Consider the following 25,425-nt stretch of genomic DNA (forward strand, 5'->3'; position numbering starts at 1 on the left):
TAGGATAAGCACAGACCTCTAGTTCAGCTTTCGCTGCCTGAGACAGAACAGGGATCTGGCGAGAAAACTGGCTTGCGCAAGGCCCATGTGCTCTGACAAGGTCAAGGCTTTTGAAGAGCAGAGGGCGAGTGTAGCTTTGCCAGCAGATGGATCCATTTCAGACTGTAATTGCGACGGCAAGAGCGATGACAGCACACAAAAGGGAGCGGCCTTCAATCAACGAGCCTCCTCTTTGGAGGACAAGATGAGCTATTCACAGCGGGTTCAGATCTCCCGAAACAAGTTCAGTGAAGAAGTGGAAAGGATCAAAAGTCTTGTTCCTATTGGCCCAAATGTGGCCAGAAAGCTGTAGGCAAGGGAGCAAAAAAAAACAGGGATCTCATGCATGCGAGACTATTAGACCACCAACCCGAAATAAAGTTATTGAAAAAGCAACCCAGAGCATTGCTCATCACAAGGAATGGGGAATATTAGAGTTACCATGGAGACAGCACTAGTTCACCAGTTGCCAAGGCAACCATTGCCAACAGCCACAAAGACCACACTCACCAGGTTTGGAGGGAATAATCTCTACTGATGAATGTGTTCAAGGGAAAGCTTATACTAAAAAATGACTCCTTTCTTTTTTTTTAAATGCAGGAAAAACACACAGAAATCTCCAAACATTCTAGTTGTCACCTCATCAAAACATCAGTCTCCTTCAAGTAAAGAAATGGACAGATCCTCCAGTCCAACAGGGAAAAGGGTCTCTTCGAACCCGGTGAGGGGATCCGAGCCACAGTATCCAACAAAGCCTCCTCGGCTCACGCCATCACCCACACCTTCCATCAGCCCACTTCTAAAGAGGAGGAAGGCAGAGAAAATGGCTATTCCTACCATCCTGGTGGAAGATGAAAGCATAAAGGCTGAATGTGATGCAAGCCCAATGAGGGTGATTGAAGTGAAACCTGATGCTGCGGAAGGTACATGTTGCTGACCACTGTGATGCGTTATATTATTTTATTGTCCTATTGATGGAAAACATGTTTTTTGATACTGAGGTATGGTATGTTGACATACAAATGTAGGCCAATGCAAAAGAGTAAAAAACAAAAAACGGTAAATACACCGTAGCTCACTGCTTTGTCCCAGGATACACTGATGACGATGGGGGAGCAAAGTGCCCAAGGTTTAAGATACCTCTGAAGGACACTATCGCACTCTGCGGCTCAGAGATTACGCTGGCATGCGCTATTGTCGGCTGTCCTCCCCCAACAGGTACAGCCCAGAACTGATATTAGGAGGAAAGCGCTGCACTTCTTTCACTGCGCTTCTAAAGAAAGAAATGACATTAAATTCCAAGATTGGGTCCATTACATGAGAGCAATACACATCCATTGTCGAACTTAAATGACAGGCCTCCTGGAATGCAGTCAATACTCAGCGGCGGCAGTTACCATGGCAACCCATTCATAGTTCAAAACCTGCGACTGAACAGCATCTCGGGCCGAGGGGCTGAGAGAAACTTCATTCGGTCACCGCAAAACTGCAACCTAAATGTGTTAATATTGCACATCTCTGCTCACGCGTGATGTGGTGTTGTCCGCAAATGCAAACGGTGTCATCAGCAGCTTTGGCCTGTGTTGCCGTATTAGGCCACTGAGTCCACAGTGCAGGAGTATTTTTAGCCGCCCTCGTCATCGTCAGGGCAAACGCACTCTGCCTTGTGTCCCTGTTTGAGCTTTTTATCTTGCTTGATGGTCTCCAGGCAGCCGGAGCTAAAATGATTTACAGGAAGCAACACAGCTCAACAGCATTTTTTTCTTAGATCCTGCGCACAACAATCAGTTGGACATACAGTAGAATTGAGGCGTCTCGTGATATGGTGGTCAGAGATCAAAATAATTCGAATGAAATGCAGTACCGGAGGGGGCATCAGGATGCCAGAAACATCCGATGTATTATTCAAGGAAAGCAGGGCCAGATGTGTGAAACAGCTTTGTAATAGTTGGCAGTTCTACCTAAACACAATGACGAGTCTTTATCCCCTGCCAACATGACTCTGGTGGGACTTAACTGGTGTTCTTTCTAGTTCAGTGGCATACTTTTTTTAAAACTGTTACGCTGTTTTGAGGTTGGGGCTTTGAATCTGGGTTCCGGACTTCAATTAGGCAGCTTGTATGTTCTCCCTGTGCTTGCATGGGCTATCTCCAAATACTGCCTTTAGATACCAAATACATACTGTACATGCAAGTTAATTGAGAACTCGAAACTGTCTGTTGGTGTGAATACCAACGATTGCTTTTGTTTTTGTCAATGTGCCCTGCGACCAGTCCGGGGTGAACCCCGTGTCTAGCCTGAAGTCTTCTGGGACAGGCTCCAGATGTGCGCCATAGAAAATGGACCGATTGCTCATGAAATACAAGCTCATGTTTTTCTCCCTTCTTGCCTAGTTAGATGCTTCTGACAGCATAAATAAATACTGTATTATTTATCATCAGAAATTCAATGGCATGTTAACAAATCTGATATGGTGTGGATTTTGAGATATCTAGACTTTCAGACACAGTATTCTGTTATTGAGAGCCATTGTATACTGCAACTCAGCTCACACAGTACAGTACAGTATACTATATATATATATATATATATATATATATATATATATATATATATATATATATATATAGTTGTATATAAATATGTCATAGTTCAACACATGAAAGGTCAAATGGTAGTTAAATGGAGTGCACTTACAGAATACTTCGCCTTTGTTGTACTGCACTGTATGTTTACAAACCACAAGCACTTAAAATATCAGTGTAGCTTACATTGGTGCTTTGACAAATCAATTATCCATCCACCCACAGAGAGATTTTACTTTTGAAGTTTTTAAAGTAATTTATTTTAATCCCCAGAGTTGAAAAAAACTTGTAGATGCCAGGAATTTTCTTTCGCTACTTAGCCTGTTGAATGTCATGGTTAAGCATGGGCTATTGGGCTAAACTTTGTAACTAAAGATCATTCTGTCGCTTATAATTAAAGTACTGTAATTGAATGCAAAATGGTTGAATGAACAAGTCATCATACGTGTAGCATATTTGAATACATCCCTATAAGACTTTTTCCCCAGGCAAATATTGATGCTGTAATAGTCTTGCATTACATTTTTTGCATACATTGTGTAACTTTCCATCGAGAAAAATTATCATAAAAATCCACGAGACATGCCTAAAATATTTCACTCGTTGATTGTACAAAGGAAATAATGGCACGAAAATATGTCAGTCTAATGGCACTGATGAGCTCAATGATATAGACTTTTAATTTTGAGTGATGTACTAAACATCTTAAGAAAAAAATAGCTGAGCAGGGTAACCATGTTTTGCTATGACGTGAGAAAAGTACCAAAGTGACAGAATATAAAAGTGTAAGAAGCTCTGTGTGTGTATGAAATTCGGCGAGAGTGCCAGTGTTACTCCATCTAGCCGTCAAACTTAAAACACAGAGGTCCGGACAGAGCGCCTCCTCTGGAGTCCTGGGAATGACCGACTTAATGAGTCAGACATTAAGGTATTCATTAATTATCTGCTGTGCACACTGTGCACATCGCTATGCTGCCTGTGCCTATTTTTACAAGCGCTCACTTTGTACAAAGAAAAGCAAACATTGTTCTGAGCCAGAAGTTTACCAAGCCCTGCTGGTCCTCTCGTATAATTTACTAACCGTACGTACGTTATAGATCGATTCCACCAGATGTGTCTTTTTCTGTTGTGAAGGGTAAAACGTCATATTTCTCCGAGTAAAAGTCAAGTTTTATTTTATTTTTTTTCAGAATTTTCAACCCCCATATTAGGGGGTTCGACTACCCACATAACTCAAAACAGACTAATTATTTTCCACATATCTACGTTTGAATAACATTAATTCAAAAGTGAAATAAGTCATATCGTGTCATTGACAAGGGTTAAAATGATATAACGAGCAGGCTTGCACTTTCAAATGCACTTTCATCAAGCGCCGCCTAATTGCCTCTTTGTTGTCAACAATGAGGCGGCGTGGATGATGTTTTTTCGGCGGACTTTGAAGCATTATGAAAAGGAAAATACTATCAGCGAAGGGCAATATTCTACGCTCTGTTATCACGACAGTCATCACAGGGATAAAGACAGCTTTCCGAAGACCTTTTTTTAACCAAATGGGACGGATCTAAAGACTACCCGTGTAAGAGTAATGAAGATGTTTGAAGGAAATGACATCCGGGAGTTAAATTGGAGAAGCTGTTTTGTGTGTCAGATAGTGATGATGACTTTTAGGGCTGTTAGACGAAACAAAAATCAGCTGTGTTAAAAAAATAAATAAATAAAGCATTGGAAGTTCAAATCATTTTACTGTTGCTACATTAGTTTCAGCATTTGCAACTACGGGCACGAGTACAGCTTGTTTTGTTTCCACCCTCCCCTCCTTAAACGCAACAATATGTTACTTGATATGTGATGTAGAAATGCCTCTAAAAATTATGTGATTTTGTCATTTGATTAACGCGTGTTTTAATTGGACAGCGATGATCTATATAACCGCCAAAGTCCGGGATAGACTTATAGTCACGTTTTTGTCAAATTCACCCGAAATGAAGAAAAAAGGGGATGGTCGACTATAAGTCGATAAGCGAGGTTGACTTGTACTTGTACAATTCTTGAAATTTAAATAGGATTCAAACGATGCATCCCCTATTCTTCTAGAGCAAAGCGAAACAAAAGTCAGAGCTTTGGAAAAAATGAACCCCGTCCACAACCCAGATGAGGAGTACCTGAGTGAGGAGGGTGTGATGGAACTCCGTGGACGAGCTTCTGCTCCATCTAAAAGTGTCCATTTCAAGGAGTCTCCCTCTTTCCAGGTAGGAATTGATAATCCTGTATCAAATGAGTAAGGCATTAAATAATATGTTTCAAATAGGTGGAACCATGTGACCAAGCAGTGATGGAGGGTCAAGATGTTGTCATCTCAATAAAAGTCACTGGGCAGCCCAAACCGATAGTTTACTGGTGATGTATTTTCCTAATGCGGTGGCCAGACATTACATCATGCTGAGCTGAGTTGAATTACTCGATGCAGACATTAACACAGTTTTTTCCTGACCCAGGCTGAAGGACAAGGTCGCAGTGAAGACAGCAGGGCGCTTCTCCTTAAGGGAGACGGAGGATGGAGCTCATGAGTTGAGGATCATCTCAGCGCAGAGGTCGGATGCTGGGCTGTACTCGTGCAAGCTTGTCAGTGAGAGTGGAACAAAGCAGGAGGAGTGCAGAGTTGAGGTCAAAGGTGAGCAATCTAAGATCCACTTCAATGGCGGTGACCTGTCGGTATAGATTCTCAGTCGTCCAGATCATAGTAATCCCACAAAAAATTGAACCAAGGCAACTTTATAATCCTTCGTTGTTCAAGCTATCTTAACGTTATTGCAAAAGGCCCGTTTAGTTTTACATTTCACTTTTGGAATCTTTCCAATTTTGTTTATGGTGGCTTTGTCACTTAGTGCTGGTCACATGAGATTACCGTGGCCACTTGTGAATGAACTTTTCATAATCACCAGTCATTAAACTGCAGCTGGTGGAAAAGGCAAACAAAACAATTAGTGTTTACAATATGTTTGATCCTTAGCTGCAACGCAAGCGCACCTGGGTATTATCCAAGAGCTCAAAGATCTGATGGTGAGGGCCGGGGAGTCTGCCATGTTTGAATGTCACATCACAGGACCTCCAGACGTAGAAGTGGATTGGCTGTCCAATGGGAAGCTAATCCAGCCGGCGTTGCTGAACTGCAAGATGCACTCTGATGGCCGGAAGTCAGTTCATTCTCCTTTCTTAACACAAAAATCATGTTGTTGAAGTAAATGCCACCTTGCGAATTACTACTCGACTAAAATTCTTAAGGTATTCAACATTTGGTGTTCTGACGTAACAAAAGTAAGTTTCCAACGGTGTATTTTATAAATAGTAAGCATATCTTTTAAGTTTCCTTGGGTGTTGGCCGGTAGTTAAAGTTTTGTGTTGATAAGTGCGACGTTAGCTAGCACTCATGTTCCTTAACAAGCTCATGAAAAGAACATTTTGACCTCACGATGAATATAAAGTAAACTCAATCAACCTTGACGTGGTTCTTCTGGTGGGACTTGAGTGCCAATATTTCCGGCACTTGTTTGATATGAGCCATATGTATGAAAAACATTCCTGTAACATTCTATGTCCACTGGCGTGTAACGTTATCCTTGTTATGACCACCAACGCGTTCATCATTATGCTGTAGTTGTTTTTGGTACAATCTCCTGCCACAGATGTTGTGTGTGCGGCAGTTGCTTTCATTCTGTCATTTTACAGAACGACGATGACTAAGGGAAGTACTGTAAACAGTGTCAGAGTAAAAGTGATTGATGAAGCGTAGCGAAATGACAAAGTGAATTACAGATGGGTGAAAAAGTACAGTTATAAAGTATTTGCACTCCATTACATGTCAAGACTGGTCTTCTACTTGATGCCATGTTTTCTCTTAGATGCAGCCTGCTGCTCAATTCAGTACATGAGGACGACAGTGGCACGTACACTTGCAAATTGAGCTCAGCCAAAGGTGAACAACAGACCCAAGCGACCTAATACGTAACTTTGATGACCATAAGATAAAAACAGTCAATTTCATATTTAGATGAGTTGACCTCTAGTGCAAACCTAAAGGTAACTCCCTCCAAGGAACCTTTGTTCACACGCAAACTGGACATCCTCGAGGTCATCGCAGGTCGCACGGCCCGCTTGGACTGCAAGGTCAGCGGCTCGCCGGCACCGCAAGTCACCTGGATGCACTTTGGTATGGAAGCTCGACAGACTTGTCGCTGTTTTCTGTGTGACCTCGACACATATTTTTCAATGAAATGCCATGTTTCTACCCTCTGTGTCTTCAGAGTCCAGAGTGGAGGAAAGCGACAATGTGTGCATTCTCCGCGAGGGGGGGCGACACTCGCTTGTCATAGCCAACGTCAGCAGTGACACGGAGGGTTTCTATACGGCCGTGGCTCAGAACATTCACGGGAAGTCCGAGTGCACTGCTGAGCTTTACATTCAAGAGCACAGGGCCGCCATCTCCTCCCACATGTAAGACGTCAAGCTCAAATACTTACGATAACGATCGATAATGACAGCCAGACATATAAATGTTCTTTTCCTAAATATTGTATTTGATGTGAGAAAAAATCCACATGAAAGATGTTCCTCACATTTACTTACTAAGTATGTAATTCTGGGCCAGTTTAGTTGAACTTAAAGCTACATTGTAGTGTTCTAAATTACATTGCGTCTTCTGCCCTCTCATGATAGAGCATTTGCTTGCTCTATGTGTCGCTGTACGTCGGTGGCACAGCTAAGGAACACAGTTACATTTGTAGTAAATGAAACACTTTCAGACCAATTTCGTCAAATTGTTCACATAGCACACCTGATGAGTCACACTCATGATAACTTTGGTTGGGAATCACTATCTTACACCAGCAATTCTGGATGAGCATAAATTGTATACATACCGTTTTTACACCATCTGGTCTCAGTCAAATATAGTCAAAATGTAAACAAGAGAGTCAGGTGAGTCAAAAGGATCTCAAACATCCATCCATCCATCCATCCATCCATCCATTTTCTATAGCCGCTTATCCTCGCTAGGGTCGCTGAATTGCATTTAAAAACAAAACAAACAAACAAAAAAAAAACAATCAGGAAAATGAAATTAAACGATTTTCTCCCAGACCTTTCTCGGGGGTCAGATATTTTTCACCTTTTTCACCACTGACCCTGTTTTAATGCCTAAAATGCACAAAACTTGACTTTAAATAAACTATGTGACGAAAAATCTCTTTATTATTGACATTTACTGTTTACTTTAATGATACCCTTGAATTTTGTTTTTGAAAATATTCCCCCATATGCGGAAAATCTATCTGTGTGTGCCCCTCCGCACTGCAAATTTGGGTTAATAGATCACAGTTTTTTTAAGCATTCAACATTTTCAGCCAAATGAAAAAATGTTGCTTTAATCCCTGATGTGTGTCAATGTGCAGCTTTGTTTCCTGAGCAACTCAAACTTTTGTTGTCTTCCGAACACAGCAAATTAGCCAGAAAGGAAGAGGCTGACAACATAATCAATGACGTCAATAAAGAGGTGGAAATCGATATGAAGTTGTGATGTGCACAGATGTAAGATTCAAAATCCATAAAAACTTTAGGGTAATACCCAGTCAACATATGGGTGTGCCTTGGTTTTGTTTGTTTGCCCATAGGTCAGTTGGTAAGCTTGACCATTCATTTCAAGTGATTCAAAGAGAAACAAACGAGTGACCATGAACAATTTCTTTGACACAAGTAAGAAACACAAAAGCAATTATAGAAGAACGTTTGCACTTTCCAATCTTTGAACCAACAGGTCCAAACTTGAGAAGATGCCATCCATCCCAGAGGAGCCGGAGCAACTTGAAAGTGAAACGGTGAAGAGAACCATGCCAGATTTTGTCAAACCTCTGTCTGATCTGGAAGTGATTGAAGGCAAAGAGGCGGTGCTGAACTGCAAGGTGATGGGCCTGCCTTATCCAACCATCACCTGGTACCACAACGGCAAGCGCATTGAGAGCAGCGAGGCGCGTAAAATGACGCAGGGTAAGCAAATATGCAACGAACGGGTGATCTTTGCGTGCATGATAGCAAAGAACTTTTTTGCTTGTCTTCTTCAGATAGGGATGTCCACAGTCTGGTCATTCAGACTGCTTCTCATGCTGATGGCGGAGTCTACAAGGCTGTGATCGCAAACAAAGTGGGCAAAGCAGCCTGTTATGCGCACTTATATGTTTCAGGTAGGGCAAGATCCCTCAGAGTTCATCGTTTGTCTACCTTTTACAAAATGTGAATGTCTTCTCTGAATAGATATACAGTGGTTCTCTTTACTTTCTCACCAGGTGTTGTTCCCGACCCACCTGATGGCCCCCCTGTCATAGAGGCCGTCACAGGAAAAACTATAAGCCTCAGCTGGAACAAATCAAAACGATTAAATCCATCTTTTGGTAGTGTATTTTTTTTTTCCAAGTATATATGAATGTGTGAAACCTTATTTTCTTAATCTGTTAGTCAGTAATGTAATTTGTTGTGCTTATGCAGGATATGAATCCATTTGTTTAATTCAGCCACTGAGGTGTTAGATTGGAGCCATTCACTCATTAAATGTATTGGCAAAAGTGGTATGATCTCTTGGATGCTTTGCAGTTTCATGCTTCACTTGCTTCATTGCAGAGACAGGCTCCTTGACATATGTGCTCCAGCAGCAACCTCTGGGATCCATTCAATGGTCCACTGTAGCATCCAATTTGACGGAAAGCAGTTACACTGTTACCAGCCTTTCCAAGGGGGTCCGCTATGCTTTCAGGGTCCTGGCGTCCACTGGCAAGACACTTAGCAAGCCTTCCCAATCCACAGATCTGGTCCAGCTCCAGGACAGAGGTATCAAGGGACACACATTTACTGCTGCTCCAGTATCTCCTTTAAACTGTAGTTATCTACTCTAGATTTTTTTTTCAACCTAGACAGACAAGACTGGTTGTTAAATTGTGCATTGTAACATCTTGATATGCAAATATCCCCTTTTAAGAATATATTACCACGTGTTTGTTTTTTTTTTCTGTTTTTTTTTCTGAAGCACACTTTTGATATTTTTCACATCCAGGAATGATGTGCCGGTAAAAAAGCAAAAAACAAAACAAAACTGAGAATAAGTATAATACAAAAATAAATAAATGAAATCAGAGAACTCTTCGCTGAAACCTAAAACACACACAAAGTAACTGCAAAACAAAAAAGCAGCAATAAAATACGCAATGAGGCTAGCAAGAAAAATAAATAATATGCATAATTGTATTTTAAAGAATGTAAACACATTAAGAGAAACGCACTGCAAGTAAAACATGTATTCACACAAACAAAGTGCAAGCAAAATAATAAAGAACAGAACAATCACAAACAAAAACCCATTGCGTGTAAAACTACAAGGACAATAAAAACATGCAAGTTGGCACAACCGCAATACAAGAGAGCTAGGCCACTAGAGGACGCTATGAGACCAGTAACCAACTAACTATTAACATACTTATTAACTTAATTTGTTTCCCCCAACTTCTCGAACGTGAGCTTTTTTTTTCACCACCGTGCTTTATCACATAATTTTACATAATGCATGTCTAAGTTAATTAGATACACACAAGCCCTGATAAATGAGCACGTTCCGAGCCACGTGACTATGCTGCTCTTGTCAAAGAGAATAAAACACAAGGTCTCAATGTATAAATATATATATATATATATATATATATATATATATATATATATATATATATATATATATATATATATATATATATATATATACATATATTGAAGTATAATGTAACTTTTATTTTATTCAAAATCTGGTTAATTACAACACCCTCTAATCAGGATATTTCTGGTTTCACTTAGCAAACTTCCGTTGTGTGTGTGTGCCAAATTAGAGCTTTTACTATATGTAGTTGCTTTACATTCAATGCGTTTTGTTTTGTGTTGTAATTGTGTGTCCATTTGTTTGTGTGAATGCAGCAGATGATTGAAGGCATATTCATTTTAATGTGTTTGCATTTTCACATTGTTTGCATCGTTGCTTTTTCCCCTTTACAGTGTTTTTGTATTGCAGTTTTGTTTTGTAGTCTGTGTGTTTATTTGTTTGCGTAATGTGTTGTTTTTTTTTTTTTGGATCATTACTGTTCTTTGCATGTTTTTGTATTTGCATCATTCCTATTTTTTGCTGCCTTTTACCTTTTTCAGTGGGTTTACCCCGTCAGCTCCAAATAAATAATCTGAAAAAATGCATCCACCCCAAAAGAGTGCGTTTACTCTTCAGTTCAGTTCAGTTGAATTTGTTTGATCAGTGGTGTTGCAGGCGGACAGAACCAGTGGAATGATTGGAGGAAATTTGAAGAAAAATGAAGTTTCCTAACATTCTACAGAATGCTTTTGTCAGCACTCAAAGAAAGCATGTCTTTTTGTGAAGGACCTTATTTGAGGAAAGCACCAGCCATCACAGAAAAACCTGATATTGTGTACGTCGTCGAGAATCGACCCGTAAGCATCAGCATCACCTTGAACCATGTGCAGGCCACAGTCACATGGAAGCGGTAACTATTTAATGTTCATCTGTAGTCAATTAAATGAAGGTGCTGATGAAGATGTTGCTACTGTGTCACCAGGAGGGGCGCGGCTTTGGTCAACAAACCGGGGGTGTGCGAAATGAGCATGCCAGACGACGATCAACACTCCCTAACGCTTCATCACGTCAGAGCCTCGGATCTTGGCCACCTTACGGTGATGGCCGGCAACCAGTTTGGCAATGACCTTTGCACACTGCAGCTGGTCATGGCAGGTACGACCACGGCATTTCATATGTCCAGACTAGCAAATTCATTATTATTTTTGTACCTACTGCACAGTGCCTCCAAAGTTTGAAACCATCATGGAGGATGTGGACGTGCATGCTGGAGAAACATCTCGTCTTGCTGTTGTTGTCGAAGGAAAACCAGATCCAGACATTCTGTGGTATAAGGTAGCTTTTGAAACAGTTGAACCCCTAAAACTCACCTCTGATTATTTGATGAGGTATTTCATTTCAATCTTTCACAGGACGGTGCGCTTCTCTCAGAGAGCAATTACTTCACCTTTGTGTACGATGACCCAGAGTATTCTCTTGTGATCCTCAACGCCTGCACCGAGCACTCTGGCGTGTACACATGCACAGCAAAGAACCTGGCTGGGTCCAACTCCTGCAAGGCTGAACTGACAGTTCACACAGGTCTCTACTAAGCATGGGAACCAAAACGTTCCAGGTGTAGCACGTTTATTTATTTATTTAGTTAAATGCAGGGAGCGCGGTGGTGCGTCAGCGTGTCCGCTTCACAGAGAAAAGTTCATAGGTTAACTTCCGCCTCTTGTCTTCTGTGCGGAGCTTGCATATTCTCTATGTACCGGCGTGGGTTTTTTCTGAGCAGTCCCGTTTGCTCCCACACTCCAAAATCATGCATTGTAGGTACATTGATGACTCTAAATTGCCCCTTGGTATGTTTGTGAGAATGCATGGATGTTCTTCTTTGTGTGTCTTGCGATTGGCTGGCAACCAGTTCAGGGTGTACCCAGGCTGGGATCAGCTGCAGCGTGCCCACGACGCTCGTGAGGATAAGCGGCTAAGAAAATGGAAGGATCGACGGAAGGACTGATGCATAGATGCAGTAATATGGACATGTGTAAACGTGTGCATATTCTCCACAGAGCAAAAAGAGGCAATTGAGCCAATGGAAGATGAGGGAACCATTCTCAGGACCATGCGACGTTTAACAGACTACTATGACCTCCACAAGGAGATAGGCAGGTAGGGATGTGTTGTGTTCATCCTTGTGAGTTTGACACTCACAAGGATGAACATGCATTTTCTGAACTGAAGGCACAGCAATCACTAAGTCATTGGCAGGAGGACAAAATAAAATAGTACCCAGTGGAGCACATATCTTAAGAAGGAGGCACTGTTAACTAACATTGTAAAACGAAAAGTGTCATATTTTTACATTATTTATTTTTCCAAAACACAATGTGGCCCAGTGATCAACAGCATTGAGCTCTGCCAAGAGCAATTCTGTTGGTGTCATTGAATGGCTCTTTTCCACATTTTGACATAGTAGATATTTATGTAACAAATTGAACATCGTTATAGATGCTTCTCAATACACAGTCTTAGCACTAAAATGTTGGAATGTTGAAAGAGCTTTATCCATTATCTTATTAAATAACAAGCAAAACAGTGATCGAACCATAAATTTGGTGGAAAAAGTAACGTACATTGGAGCTAAATGTGCGTGTTGTCTATCACAGGGGCGCCTTTTCCTACGTGAAAAGAGTTACTCAGAAGAAGGGAAAGAAGGATTTTGCCGCTAAGTTCACATCCGCGCGTGGAAAGAGGAAAGCCTTGGCCCTGCAAGAAATGCAATTGCTGTCCGAGCTGGACCATGAGCGGATCATTTTCTTCCATGATGCCTTTGAGAAAAAAAAATTGGTGGTGCTTATAACAGAGTTGTATCCTTTTTACTTACAGCTATAATAGTAGTAGGCACTTTTTATATCTTGGGCTGTTCTCCATATCCTACTTCACCGTGAGTTGACAACGTTCTTAAGTGCATCTCAAGGGCACCAAAGAGCCAACACAAGAATCCCAACGCTATTTACAATTGCATATATTCCCTGTGACTCAGTGTTGAGTCGAATTAACAAAAAAAGTGAGTGTTGGGGCCAACCTGTTGGAATGTGCCATCTGTTTTTCCTCAGCTGTTGCTTGAAGGTGTCACGAGGAGATGTTAGAACGAATGTCTCGAAGAACTACAGTCACAGAGCAAGAAGTGGGTTGAGGTTCTGTTTACCCCATTGGGCTCCTGTCACATGATCTAGACGTCACGTGAACATTTGCGCATCTTCACAGATTCGTCGAAGTGTTCAGCAGGTGTTGGAAGGCATTTGCTACCTTCATGAGAAAGGCATAGCCCACCTTGATATTAAGGTAAGAGAAGATATCATTTAAGTTTCCAATGAAAAGATTTGATTGCTCCTGCGTTCATCTGATTTTAGCCAGAAAACATTTTGATGGCAGCTGCTTGCAGTGACCAAATCCGTATTTGCGACTTCGGTAACGCCATCAGACTGGAATCGTCCGAGGAGCACTACTGCAATTATGGCACTCCAGAATATGTGGCACCTGAGATTGTGAATCAAACCCCTGTCTCTAGAGCAACAGACATATGGTGAGTCAGCCTCTTGTGTGCACCACTTGTAGCAAAGCAACATCTCATCTTCTGTGTTTTCATGTGTCTACAGGCCAGTCGGCGTTATTGCATATCTCTGGTAGGTCATGCAGCAAGTGCACAAATGAACATGCAATGGATCATATCATGTATAAATGCACTGTTCCAGTCTGACAGGAGTGTCACCGTTCACTGGTGAAAACGACAAAGCCACAGTGTTAAACATTCGTAACTACAACGTGGCTTTTGACGAGACCATGTTCTCTGACCTCTGCAAAGAGGCAAAGGGGTTTGTTATCAAGAGCTTGGTGGTGGACCGACTGTAAGTGCTCTCAAATGTACACACGTATTTAATGTACGTAATTAAACTGCGGCATATTTATTCTTGTTTCTCAGACGGCCCTCTGCCACTGAGTGCCTTCGTCATCCTTGGTTCAAGGTAGCTTTTTCACCAGTCTTTCATTTGCAATTATAAGTATGGCTCTTCAAAACATTGAGGAAATTTTCTCTTGCAGTCAGCAAGTAACAAGAGCATCTGCACAGCAAGGCTAAAGCAGGTTTTGTCAAGAAGGCGATGGCAGGTACAACGCATATTTATTCTTCATTGACCGGCCCCGATAATAGGTAAACCTACACAATCTAATGCGAGTCATTTGGATATTTCCATCTGCCAGTACATGGACAATAATTGTCAGTTTGTCATAGACCTAATATTTAAAGGATTCAGTGGTCCCCTCCCTTCACAAACGTAATTTGCTCAATGACTCTGTTTGCAAATTGAGGTAACGCTTCCCGATGAAATGAATACAAATTCAAATAAATCAGTTCCAGTCCCAGAAAAAAAAAAAAGTCATACACCACGTTCTTATTGGTACGTGGTTTAAAAAATTACTGCCTATTTTTCTCATTATTATCTGTGACAACAGCATGATGCTGCTTCAAAGCAGCCTCACCAGTGGAAAAATCCCAGTCAGCGCACTAGTTCTCCACACATTTTTTTTCTTTTCTGAAGCTCTAAGCGTATTCCCTCAAATGATGATATTCAGGTTGATTACCTCTCTGATGCACTGTGGCTGCCTTAATTGATTCTCAACCACAATGGCTGCCTTTATTCTGCCTTTGTTCTTCAGAATAGTGCAAATAGTTTATTTCAGCAAATTAAATTGTGCTGCGAGATTGCCAACGCTGAAACCCTTCTTGGTTCGCGCAGTGATTTCCTTTCTTGTTCAATCGTATTCAAGTCTCTTAATAACAGTAAGACCACAGTGTGAGGAAAATATCACACTGAGCCAAGCCTGTTCATTAACCAAATATTGCGTGTGAACAGTCTAATTTTTGAAGGAAAACTAACGTCTCTATAGCAAACATATTTGTTATTAATTCCTTTCTGAGAGTGCAGTACATATGTAGTGTAATACAAGTAAGGTGTGTCAGTTTTAAAGTTTAATTCAGTGTAATACAAATACAAAACTGAGCTTTGTGTTTTTTGCAAGGTAATGGAAAAGATCGAGTGTATTTTCTAGTTCAGAAAAAATAATCATCTTTGTGATCTCCTTGATTGTGGAGGTATGCCAAATGGAGCGTCAGACGATTTTTAAAATTATTATACAAATTCAAAAAACACTTCATCACTTCTATTTTGATGCTTTTCCCTCAGCGCTCGCTAATCAGTTACAAAACAAAGATGGTGATGCGAACAATCCCAGAGCTACTCAATGACACATCCAGTCACGTGTCCATTGCCGTCGCACGGCACTTAAAAGAAGGCTCCCCGCCACCTTCGTCATCCTCCGACTCAGAAGCAGATGTAGACGAGCTTCCCTTTATTCCTATGCCACTATCTATGTTCCTGTCGGGCTCTAGAGTCTCCCTGAATGAGATTCCTGGGAATGAACAGGTCACAGAAGGGCCCAATGAGATTACTGATAAAAGCAAGCACAACCTGGACACAGCTGGTATCACAGGAGAAGCTGGGGAACGTGTGACAAGTAAAGACAAAATCCCAAATGAGGAGATAATTCCACAGACAAAAAGAGCTCCACTTAAAAAAGGATCAAGTACAGAGACGGATGAGTCTCAGACAAAAGCAAGAAGATCTACCATGAGAAGAGGCAGTTCTGCTGACTCGGCGCTGCTGCTTCACATGGACTCAGAGCAGAGTGATATAAATAAGGCTACGGAAGTGAGCAGCAATATCCTGAAAAAGACAGTTTCTCTTGAACTGCCCAACCGTAGCCCAAGCCCCGGAATGACAAAGATAAGCCAGGAGGATTACGCCTTAAAACTGGAGCTCATGAGACAACGGCTGCTCAGGGGAGGTAGCGTGGATAAAAAGATGAGTGGCCTGCGAGGACCCTTATTTGAAACACTTGGCATTGAAGATGAGGGACTGACAGGGTCTCTCGATCGCAATCTGAGGAGATTCAGAGCGGGGCAATCCACACTCATGCGAGCAGCATCGTCTGAGACCGCTGGAGAGGACACGCCAAAGACCAAAATTTTTCAGAAAAGTGCTTCCTTCACTCAGGAAGATTCTGAACCTATACCCCTCCATCGCAGGTTTGGAGCTCCATTAGAAATCCCATCTAGAAGCACTGGCAGCAGCGAGGGGAAGAAGCTTCAGGAGGCATCATCCATGTCTGCTCTAACAGAACAAACGATGATGGAGTCACCCACGGAGCGCAACTCATTTATTTACCCGACAGCATTCGAAGCGGACCAACAGCGCAAACAGAACAGTCAAGACAAAGGGACCATTAAGGAGAAGATAAATAAAGCAGAAAATGAGCCAAGGGCATCACCATTGGTTACGCCGTTAATAGTGATAGAAGAGGATGACGAAGCAGAGGACAAAAGGAAAGAATATTTGGATCTACGTCCCGATAAAGAAAAAGTGAGTGAGGACAGAAAAACATCCCAAAACACAAAGGTATCACCCGTATATGAAAGCTTCTCGGAAGCTGTTGCCAGGTCATCGACCGCATCTGACCAAGTGTCTGAGGAGTTGAAAGGAAAACAGCCTAAAAACACTGCCCATTCACCTCAACATCCTGCCGTGTTTGCAAAAGTAGCAACTGCAGAGCAATCCCCTGCTTCTATTCGCTCATCACCAAACCCAGAACTTCCTGGCAAGTCGCGCCACCCTCTACTTAGAACAGATATCAAGGACATTGACTCGGAGGAGGTCTTTGAAGCCAGATTCAAGAAGCGGGAGTCCTCTTTGACTCGCAGTCTGAAAAAGTTCACCCGAAACAAATCAGAGGAAAAATCACCCACTCTGAGTCGTAAGATTGGTGGCGGGGACGATGAGGTGTACAGGCCGGGGCGAAAGGGAGCCCCCCTGGAAATGGTCTCCAAAGCGCTGCAGGAGAAGTCCAAGTCAGTTCAAGACCTTCGGGAAGAAAAGGAAAAGGAACCGGGCCTAAGCCTTATTGGAAGGTGGTCGATGCGAGGAAAAAGATCAGCGTCAGTAGATAATAAAGCAGAGAAACCAAAGGGAAGTAAGACTCAGGCTGCTCACGAAAGTGCAACCCCAAAGCGGGTTACCTGGGCAATCGGTCGTAGTAAATCTTTGGACACAAATGAGCAGGTAGAAAGAGAACGAATAAAAGCTGATGAGTCTGCGGTTTCTGCTATGAGGCGCATGTTTGAGTCCAAAGTGGCTGGAATCTCTGCCAAAATAAGAAGCCAATCTGAGGACAGGAAGGATAAAATTCCAGAGGGAAGTCAGAAAGAGCAGCAACTGAGGAAGCTCACCGATCCTCCAATCCAAGCGATGCGACAGAAGTTTGAGAATCAAGCTGCAGGGAATTCCACCAAAGTCCGCAGTCTATCTGACCAAAGACAAGAGAACACGGAGGAAAAGAAGACACCCCTGTTTTATCGCCATCGCTACTCACAGTCTGAGGGGCGAGGATTGAAAGGAATGGGCGTGCCAGAGAATCAGCTGGCAAAACAGGCAGGTGTAGGCGCGTCAAAGGAATCAATTGAGTCCACTTCCAGTGTTCAGTCTGAGAAAGAGAATGACAGACAGTCTAGATGGGATAGATGGGGTTTGACTAAGAGCAAAAAAAACAAAACACCTTCTCAGACTGACTCTGTTTTACCCACGCCAAATGAGGAAGAGATTTCCAACACTAAGAGGTTTATCCGGTCTGCTTCGGATTTCCCTCCTGTTTTTCATATCAAACTCAAAGATCAAATCCTACTAGAAGGAGAACAAGTCACCCTCAGTTGTCTCCCTGCTGGAAGTCCACATCCGGAAATCGCATGGATGAAAGGTCTCTTGCCTCCATCTTTGCGCTGACACAATTAAAATGATGTGCCAAAAATCAAACGTTCTGAGTTGGTATTCTGTATTGCATTTTTTTTTTTTTTACAATGTCTTACAGATCGGACAGCTCTAGATGCTGATGACCGAATCAGTCTGATTTCCCATCCGGATGGCAGGCAGCTTCTTACCATCCCAAAGTGCAGCCAAAGAGACGCTGGGGTGTATGAATGTATAGCTAGGAACCCCCTTGCTGCAATCATCACTTCTTGTACGCTTACTATAGCTTGTAAGTGGCTCGTGTCACCCAAGTGGTCCTCAAAACATTGTGCTTGCTGCAGATTTATAATGCTACTGCTCATTGTCGTCTTTTTAGTTTTAAGGGAAAGAGAATGGAATGAATATGTTATCTTTAATGTGAGACTATTAACCACACAACATAAGACTTTTAATCACATAAAAGTTTGCGGGAAAATGGTTGGATTATGACATAAACGGCTTCTCCTGGAAAGGCTGCCCAACAAAATTGTGCCAATGACTTTATGTGGCAGCATCTAACAAGCCAAAAGCTGCGTCAAATAATGCAACATTCCCACTCTGTTTTAGCCACAGTACTCTCTCTCTCAGACGTTAAGAAATTTGAATTAGCTCGACTTTATTTGGCACTCATTCTGTGTTATACCATTGAAAATGTATATATTTATAGAGTATATCTTGAAACATCATTAGCAAAATATTCTTGCAACAGTGACCATTGACTCATTTGTTCTGCTTTCCACGTTCACACTATAATTCAAGATATTCCCAAGCGACCTGGAACCCCTGAAGTTCCTCAGACATATAACAACACTGCCCTGGTGCTTTGGAAGCCGTCCGACACCAAGCCTCCATGCAGCTACACTTTGGAAAGAAAGTCAGAAGGTGAAAAATAAAAATAATCTTGAAACTGTACCGATAACAAATGCAATACTTTGGCTTTGTTTGTTTGTGTCTGAGATACCAGTATGTCACTTTACAACTCAAAGATCTTTTGGTACCTGGTATCGGTATATACTGTTTCAGTACTGAACTTTATTACTTTTATTTCACCTGTATGAATGTATTTTCTTTCAGGAGATTCAACGTGGCAAATAGTTGCCACTGGAGTGGCTGACTGCTACTACAATGTGACAGGCTTACCACAAGGGGATGTGTTCCGGTTCCGTGTGTTCTGTGTGAACAAGGCAGGACAAGGGCCATACAGCAACTGTTCAGCTCCCGTCAACTTGGATCCAGCAGGTATTTCTGGAATGTCATTTGTCGTATTTCTTGAAATACAGTTTTCTGTTTTGTTTTGTTGTGGTCAGCTGAAAAAGCTTCACCCATGATGGCTACCATTCCTGGACCTTTGACGTCCCCGTCAGGTCTCCCCCCAATCACATCTGCGATGAGTGCTACAGCCTCTACTATGACAAGTCCTGAAAAAGCAACTTCACCAGTGACAACCCTTTCTCCTGCAGTACCCTCTTCATCCTACGGTGCTTCAAGAGTTACAGAGACCTTGTCATCTCCATGTGCAATCGTAAATACGCAGGATGCTCCAAAAATAAGCTGTAAAGTTTCATCTTCACCGTTTGTAGCGTCCAAGCTCCAGAGTCCTGTGAACATCGTGTCCCCTATGACCCAGACTCCAACCACTCTTGTAACTCCTCCTTCGAGTCCCACCAAACCGGCCTTGGCATCCATCTACAACCCCACCACCGCAGCTACTACGGCCCCATCTTCAATCGCCTTTTCACCGAAAGTGCTCCAAGCATCCAGCCTAAGCCCCATTGGTGAGGGGGCCTCTACGCCCACGAGAAGCACATCCGCCGGCCGCGCCACACCCTCCACAGCTCTGCGCCAAGGAGTTCCACAGAAACCTTACACCTTCCTCGAGGAAAAATCCAGGTAAGGAGAAAAACTTTCCCGTTGATAACGTGCCATCAAACTTCACTTCCTACATATGTATATCAGATAATCCCAATATTCTTTGCCAGAGGACGTTTCGGAGTCATCCGCGAGTGCCGTGAGAACGCCACAGGCAAGATGTACATGGCCAAAATTATTCCTTATAGTCAAGAAAACAAAAAAGAAGTGTTGAAGGAGTATGAGATACTTAAATCTCTTCACCATGAAAAAATCATGGCTCTGCACGAAGCCTATGTCACGCCACGCTATGTTGTGCTGGTGGCAGAGTACTGCACGGGAAAAGAGCTGCTGTACAGCCTTGTAGACAGGTAGACAGTTCACAAACACTCAGTAAATGAAGCATACTAATGAGTACACTATCATGCTAATTCTATTTTTCCAAACATCTCCTATTTTTGTAGGTTCCGCTACTCTGAGGATGATGTGGTTGATTACTTGGTCCAGATCCTCCAGGCAGTCGAGTACCTCCACAATCACCGAATCCTCCACTTGGACCTGAAGCCCGACAACATCATGGTGACAAACCTGAACACCATCAAGATTGTGGACTTTGGAGGCGCCCAATGCTTCAACCCACTTAGTCTCAAACAACAAGACTTGAGAGCGGTAACACTGGAATATATGGGTGACTGACCATCATTCATCTACATCAGTGGTGTCAAACTTGTTTTCATTTTGGGCCACTTCAAACTTATCATGATCCTCAAGACTGCGCAAACATAAGGTGTTCAATTGGGTTATCAATTGGGGTAACAAAAATTGCGGTAATTCCAAACTCTTGACTGTCACTTCTACACAAAACAACTGCAAGTCATACAAACAGAGCATACACCAATATTCACAGGCACATACTGTACTTTCCCTGCTTTGTTAAAACGGCGCAGTTCAGCAGTCAACTCTACGAGTATTTCACAATTGCTTCGGTCAGACAAATATATGCACACCAGAGGTCAGTATATTTAACCTGAGTCAAAGAGAGCGCATTTGTTTGACACCTCTGATTTACACAAATATCAATTGCTGCTCTATACCATGAGGTTTCAACCTTCTGACAACTGTGATTAAAGCTCCTGAGATTGTGAAAGGCGAAGTAGTGGGGCCTCCTGCAGATGTTTGGACTGTTGGCGTTGTGACTTACATCATGTGAGTCCAATATCTGAACTCTTACTCACTTTGATCCATTGATAGCACACTAACCATTCACCATTTTTTTTTTTTATCCATTTACAGTATATTAACCAGCGACCATTTTTTTCCCATGCATGGTTAGGCTCAGCGGCCAGCTGCCCTTTGAAGACAAAGATCCTCAGCGTGTGAAATCCAAGATACTGATGGCCAAATTTGACCCAACGAGGCTATACCCCAATGTATCCCAAAGTGCCTCAGCCTTTGTCAAGAAGATGCTGAGTAGTTACGCTTGGTGAGAAATCCGTCCCATTTGAAAAGTATTCTAGATCACGGAGAATACGAATGTGTATAAAGTGCACTTTGTATATTTGTACTGAGAATATTAAGCATACGGCACTTTGCTATCAGGGCGAATTTAAAACAGCAATGTTCTTTTAACTAAACAAAAAAATAATTAGTTGAAACACACACATGGAGCCCCGAAACTAATGAGAACGCGTGCTATAAAAAAAAACAGGGCCAAAAAAGAAAGAAAGAAAGAAAGAAAGAAAAAGAAAGAAAGAACATATTCATTATACTGTAAATCTACTCACATACATTATTGGTTTTTGGGGTAGTGTAATGAAATGCGTTGAACTGCCAATGCCAATGCAAATGTAGTTGTAAATACTTTCAAACACACTTGTGGACTAAATGCTAAAAACCTAAGATTTTTTCCTATACTGCCAGAAGGTATTAACTTTTGCATGCGCAAGTAAAAAAACTATATAGAGAGATATCTACTTTTTTTAGGTCCATATTAAACCAATATCTTCAAATGTTGATTACTTAACCAGTGTTTATTCATAATTTTATGCGGTTTATCATTGTGTTTGCAATAAGTGTTTTCCATTTGGCATTGTATCCCATATCGCCACATGTAGTATGTGCATGCAGAAGTCAAGAAGACCATGTGGCATCAAGGGAAAATGTTCAAACATACTTTCAAATAAATGTAATCATAATCACCAATCAAATATTTTTGGTCCACATTGGCAGTTTCACACTTCCATACAAGTCAGGCTAAATTCATTATACCGACATTAAAAAATAAATAAAAACAAATCAGAAATTTTGTCAACTGTATTAAATGACCGTGATAGTGGTCCACAGTTAAATATATGCTAATTAATTAAAAACAAATTAGAAATACTTTGTTTGCAGAGGCTGCTCCTCATACTAATAAATTAAATGTTGCCATTTACTTGGCCGACATGATGCAAAATCTCCCCTCAACTCCGGAACCAAACCTAAACTAAAAGACATGGATAAGGTTGGGGTATATTTACTCTTGCACAGGTGGTACGAGGGCTTATTATCATCATCAGGCATCTTGCAAGTCATGCTGCTCGGGCGGAGCCGGTGCTGAGAGCGCATAATAAGCAAGGAATGTTTTGAAAGAACAACTCAGCTTACGAAATACCTCGGCGGAAAAATATTGTCTCTCGTAACGAGAGAAAATTTAAGATACAAAAGACGGCATTGTTGGCAGATAATACGAGACACCAGCGCTCTCGCCAAAATGAGTGTAATGTAATACTTTATAACAAACTGCAATGTCTACTGTATTTGTTCCAGTTTGTGATGCATTTTTATAATTTGTTAATATGCCGGCTTGCCCACAAACGAGATAATAGTTGTTTTGCATTGATGTTTACTGTGGTCTTCCACTTTTCATCTTTACTAGTTTCCTCCACAACCCACCAACAATTTGCCTGGCATAACTAACAAACATAAAATTGACACTAGCTATGGCTAACATTTGTACACGTTCACATAAAAACACATATGTAACATACAACTTTGGGCTATCGCGTCTGACATTAGCGTTGCCAGCACGTTGTCAGTACTTTAGCAATGACATCGCACAGGAAGAACTTTGGATCACTGCAAACTAAACTTAAGTACATTTACAAACTGAAAATAATCCCCCCAAAATTATTATTGCTAAATGATTCCTGGATCAGTGGAAATTTATAATAAAATTGTAAAAATTAAACGTCCTGAAAGGTGTATTGTATGTGTCTCTCTCTCTCTCTCTCTCTCTCTCGCTCTCTCTCTCTCTCTCTCTCTCTCTCTCTCTCTCTCTCTCTCTCTCTCTCGCTCGCTGCACTCATCACCTACACATCAGCACCATTTTGTTTGAAAGGCAAACAAGTGAACTTTATTAATATTGTCAACTGCTACAATTGATATGATTAAGTTAAAGGATTTAGGAGTGTTTTTTTATTCTTCTTTACACATATATTTGGATTATTATGCATTTATGTAATTCTAATATGTATTTGTTACCGTTTTTGATGCATTTAGATACTTTAATAATATTCATTTAAAGAGTTTAGGAGCATTTTGGGGGGCTTAGAATGGATTAGGCCAGGCATGTCCAAACCCAGTCCTCGAGAGCCGCCTATGCGGCGTGTTTTGGAGGTTTCTGTCCTCCTACCACACCCGATTCAAATGATCAGCTCATCAGCAAGCTCAGCGGAAGCCTGACAACAAACCTGATCATTTGAATCAGCTGCATTGGATGACGGAAACATCAAAAACATGCAGGATAGGTGGCCTTCGAGGACCGGGTTTGGACAAGCCTGGATTAGGCTGTTTACTCAGAAAAAGTGGCTCTACTTACGAAAGATTCACATGACTAAATTATTTCCCGAACAAATGAATTTTGTAAGTAGAAGCACCACTGTATTTTCTTCCGGGACCTCAAAATGGTTTCTGTCAGCATAGCAAAGCTTTTGGAACAATAGATCAAATATTGGCAAACATGTAACGTGCGGGTGTACGTGTGTGTGGGTGCGATCAGGGCTCGACCAACCACACGAGACTGCTTCACGCAAGCCTGGCTTCAGGACTCTTATATGATGAAGTTGAGGAGGCAGACGCTCACATTCAGCACGTGCAGACTCAAAGAGTTCTTGGTGGTGCAGCGGCGCCACCGTGCCGAGAACACAACCAAGCACAAGGTGCTGCTGCGCACCTACCAGAGCACACCTAAGTCCACATCATCTGGGCCCGGGGCGCACATTCCCGAGTCAAAGTGAAATTCCCGAGGACGGAGCGATTCTTATTGACGCCAATTGGAAATGTTCCACATCACTCACGGCTCTCGCTCAATCCAGAGGCTGCAGAATCTACCGGTTCAAAACGGGTTCATCTTTCAATGATTTCTGTTGACTGAACATTTCCATCGAATTCTCCAACTTTCACTCAAACTAATTTTATTACACATTCACCACACAAAAGTAAACACCAACCTTGCTTTATGTAATGCATCACCCTTTTGAATGTATACTATACTTTGAGCTGCTAGCTTATGTTTGCTTTTTCTGATAATACTTAAATTTTAGATTGCAAAACCAAATCACATTCTTTACAACTGTTTACTTTTCTCATGTTAATTTATTTGCATGCGTGTGCAAGGGTAAGCGTCTCTGAACCGCTATTTGACTCAGTAACAGAACAAAGTTGTATCCTTGTGTTTGCTGGATATCGGTCACAGCAAGCAAAAATGTAGTAGGGCGCAATTTATGCATCTGTTAATGAACATGTATCACAGGTAGAATGCACACTGGTTACTTGCTGCGGTAGGTCAGTATTACGCTTAGCTTGGTGAAATCACTTTTGCCCAGTCAGTGCCTAGATCGGAGTAAACTCCAAAATAATGTCTTCAAACGTGTCTTCTGGTTCTAATTCACATGCGGTGAGTACATTTAGCGCAGATGTGGCGGTTCTACAAGTCGGGCCGGCAGAATAGCATTTAATAGTCTTGTGTTTTACTCTCACAGCACTACTTTTTCTATAAAATTGGATGGTTGAAGTTGTAAATGTGCCAACTTGCTGTGTTAATATGTGGAACATGTTTTTCAGACACAGTATGTAATAAAGTACAATTTGCCTATTATTTTTGTGAGCTAACCACAATTTTTGTTTCTTGTTTCTTGTGGATTTGGGGTTTGATTAGATTTGAGTTGTCATGGCTTTCTTGAATCGTGTTCATCCGTTTGTTACATCAGTGATTCTTAACCTTTTCTCCAGCGATGTCTCCCTTGTGAAATATGTTTTCAGCCAAGTACCCCTTAACTAGGGCAAAGCATTTTTGTGTTAAAAAAAATAAATAAACATGCCAGCATTGTCTGATTTATTAAACTTTAAAACCCTTCAAACTTCA

The 25,425-nt window shown here is 41.7% G+C and overlaps 1 protein-coding gene across 2 annotated transcripts; it reads left to right on the plus strand.

The window, feature by feature from the left end:
• Positions 1–3: 3 nt before the first annotated feature.
• LOC148427050 (striated muscle preferentially expressed protein kinase-like) lies at positions 4–25,158 on the plus strand. Of its 2 annotated transcripts, XM_088406178.1 has the most exons (36): positions 4–552; positions 640–962; positions 4,722–4,876; positions 4,936–5,024; positions 5,123–5,298; positions 5,638–5,821; positions 6,527–6,600; positions 6,676–6,834; positions 6,929–7,118; positions 8,437–8,666; positions 8,741–8,860; positions 8,963–9,067; positions 9,294–9,500; positions 11,080–11,203; positions 11,276–11,448; positions 11,516–11,628; positions 11,706–11,874; positions 12,348–12,447; positions 12,945–13,145; positions 13,408–13,465; positions 13,546–13,623; positions 13,692–13,864; positions 13,938–13,964; positions 14,034–14,186; positions 14,261–14,303; positions 14,380–14,445; positions 15,522–18,144; positions 18,256–18,423; positions 18,933–19,055; positions 19,248–19,412; positions 19,481–20,063; positions 20,153–20,392; positions 20,486–20,709; positions 21,152–21,227; positions 21,355–21,504; positions 24,061–25,158. In XM_088406178.1, exons 1-36 carry the CDS (start codon positions 461–463, stop codon positions 24,296–24,298), a joined length of 8,172 nt encoding a protein of 2,723 aa, XP_088262304.1. In that variant the 5' UTR covers positions 4–460; the 3' UTR covers positions 24,299–25,158. The 2 variants fall into 2 exon arrangements, with proteins under 2 accessions (XP_088262304.1, XP_088262312.1); XM_088406186.1 differs by lacking the exons at positions 4–552; positions 640–962; positions 4,722–4,876; ... (4 more) ...; positions 6,676–6,834; positions 6,929–7,118 and adding an exon at positions 8,190–8,210.
• Positions 25,159–25,425: the final 267 nt, after the last annotated feature.

This window comes from Hippichthys cyanospilos, chromosome 2, assembly GCF_059441005.1.
Source record: "Hippichthys cyanospilos isolate Australia breed blue-spotted pipefish chromosome 2, RoL_Hcya_1.0, whole genome shotgun sequence".
Lineage (NCBI taxonomy): Eukaryota > Metazoa > Chordata > Actinopteri > Syngnathiformes > Syngnathidae > Hippichthys > Hippichthys cyanospilos.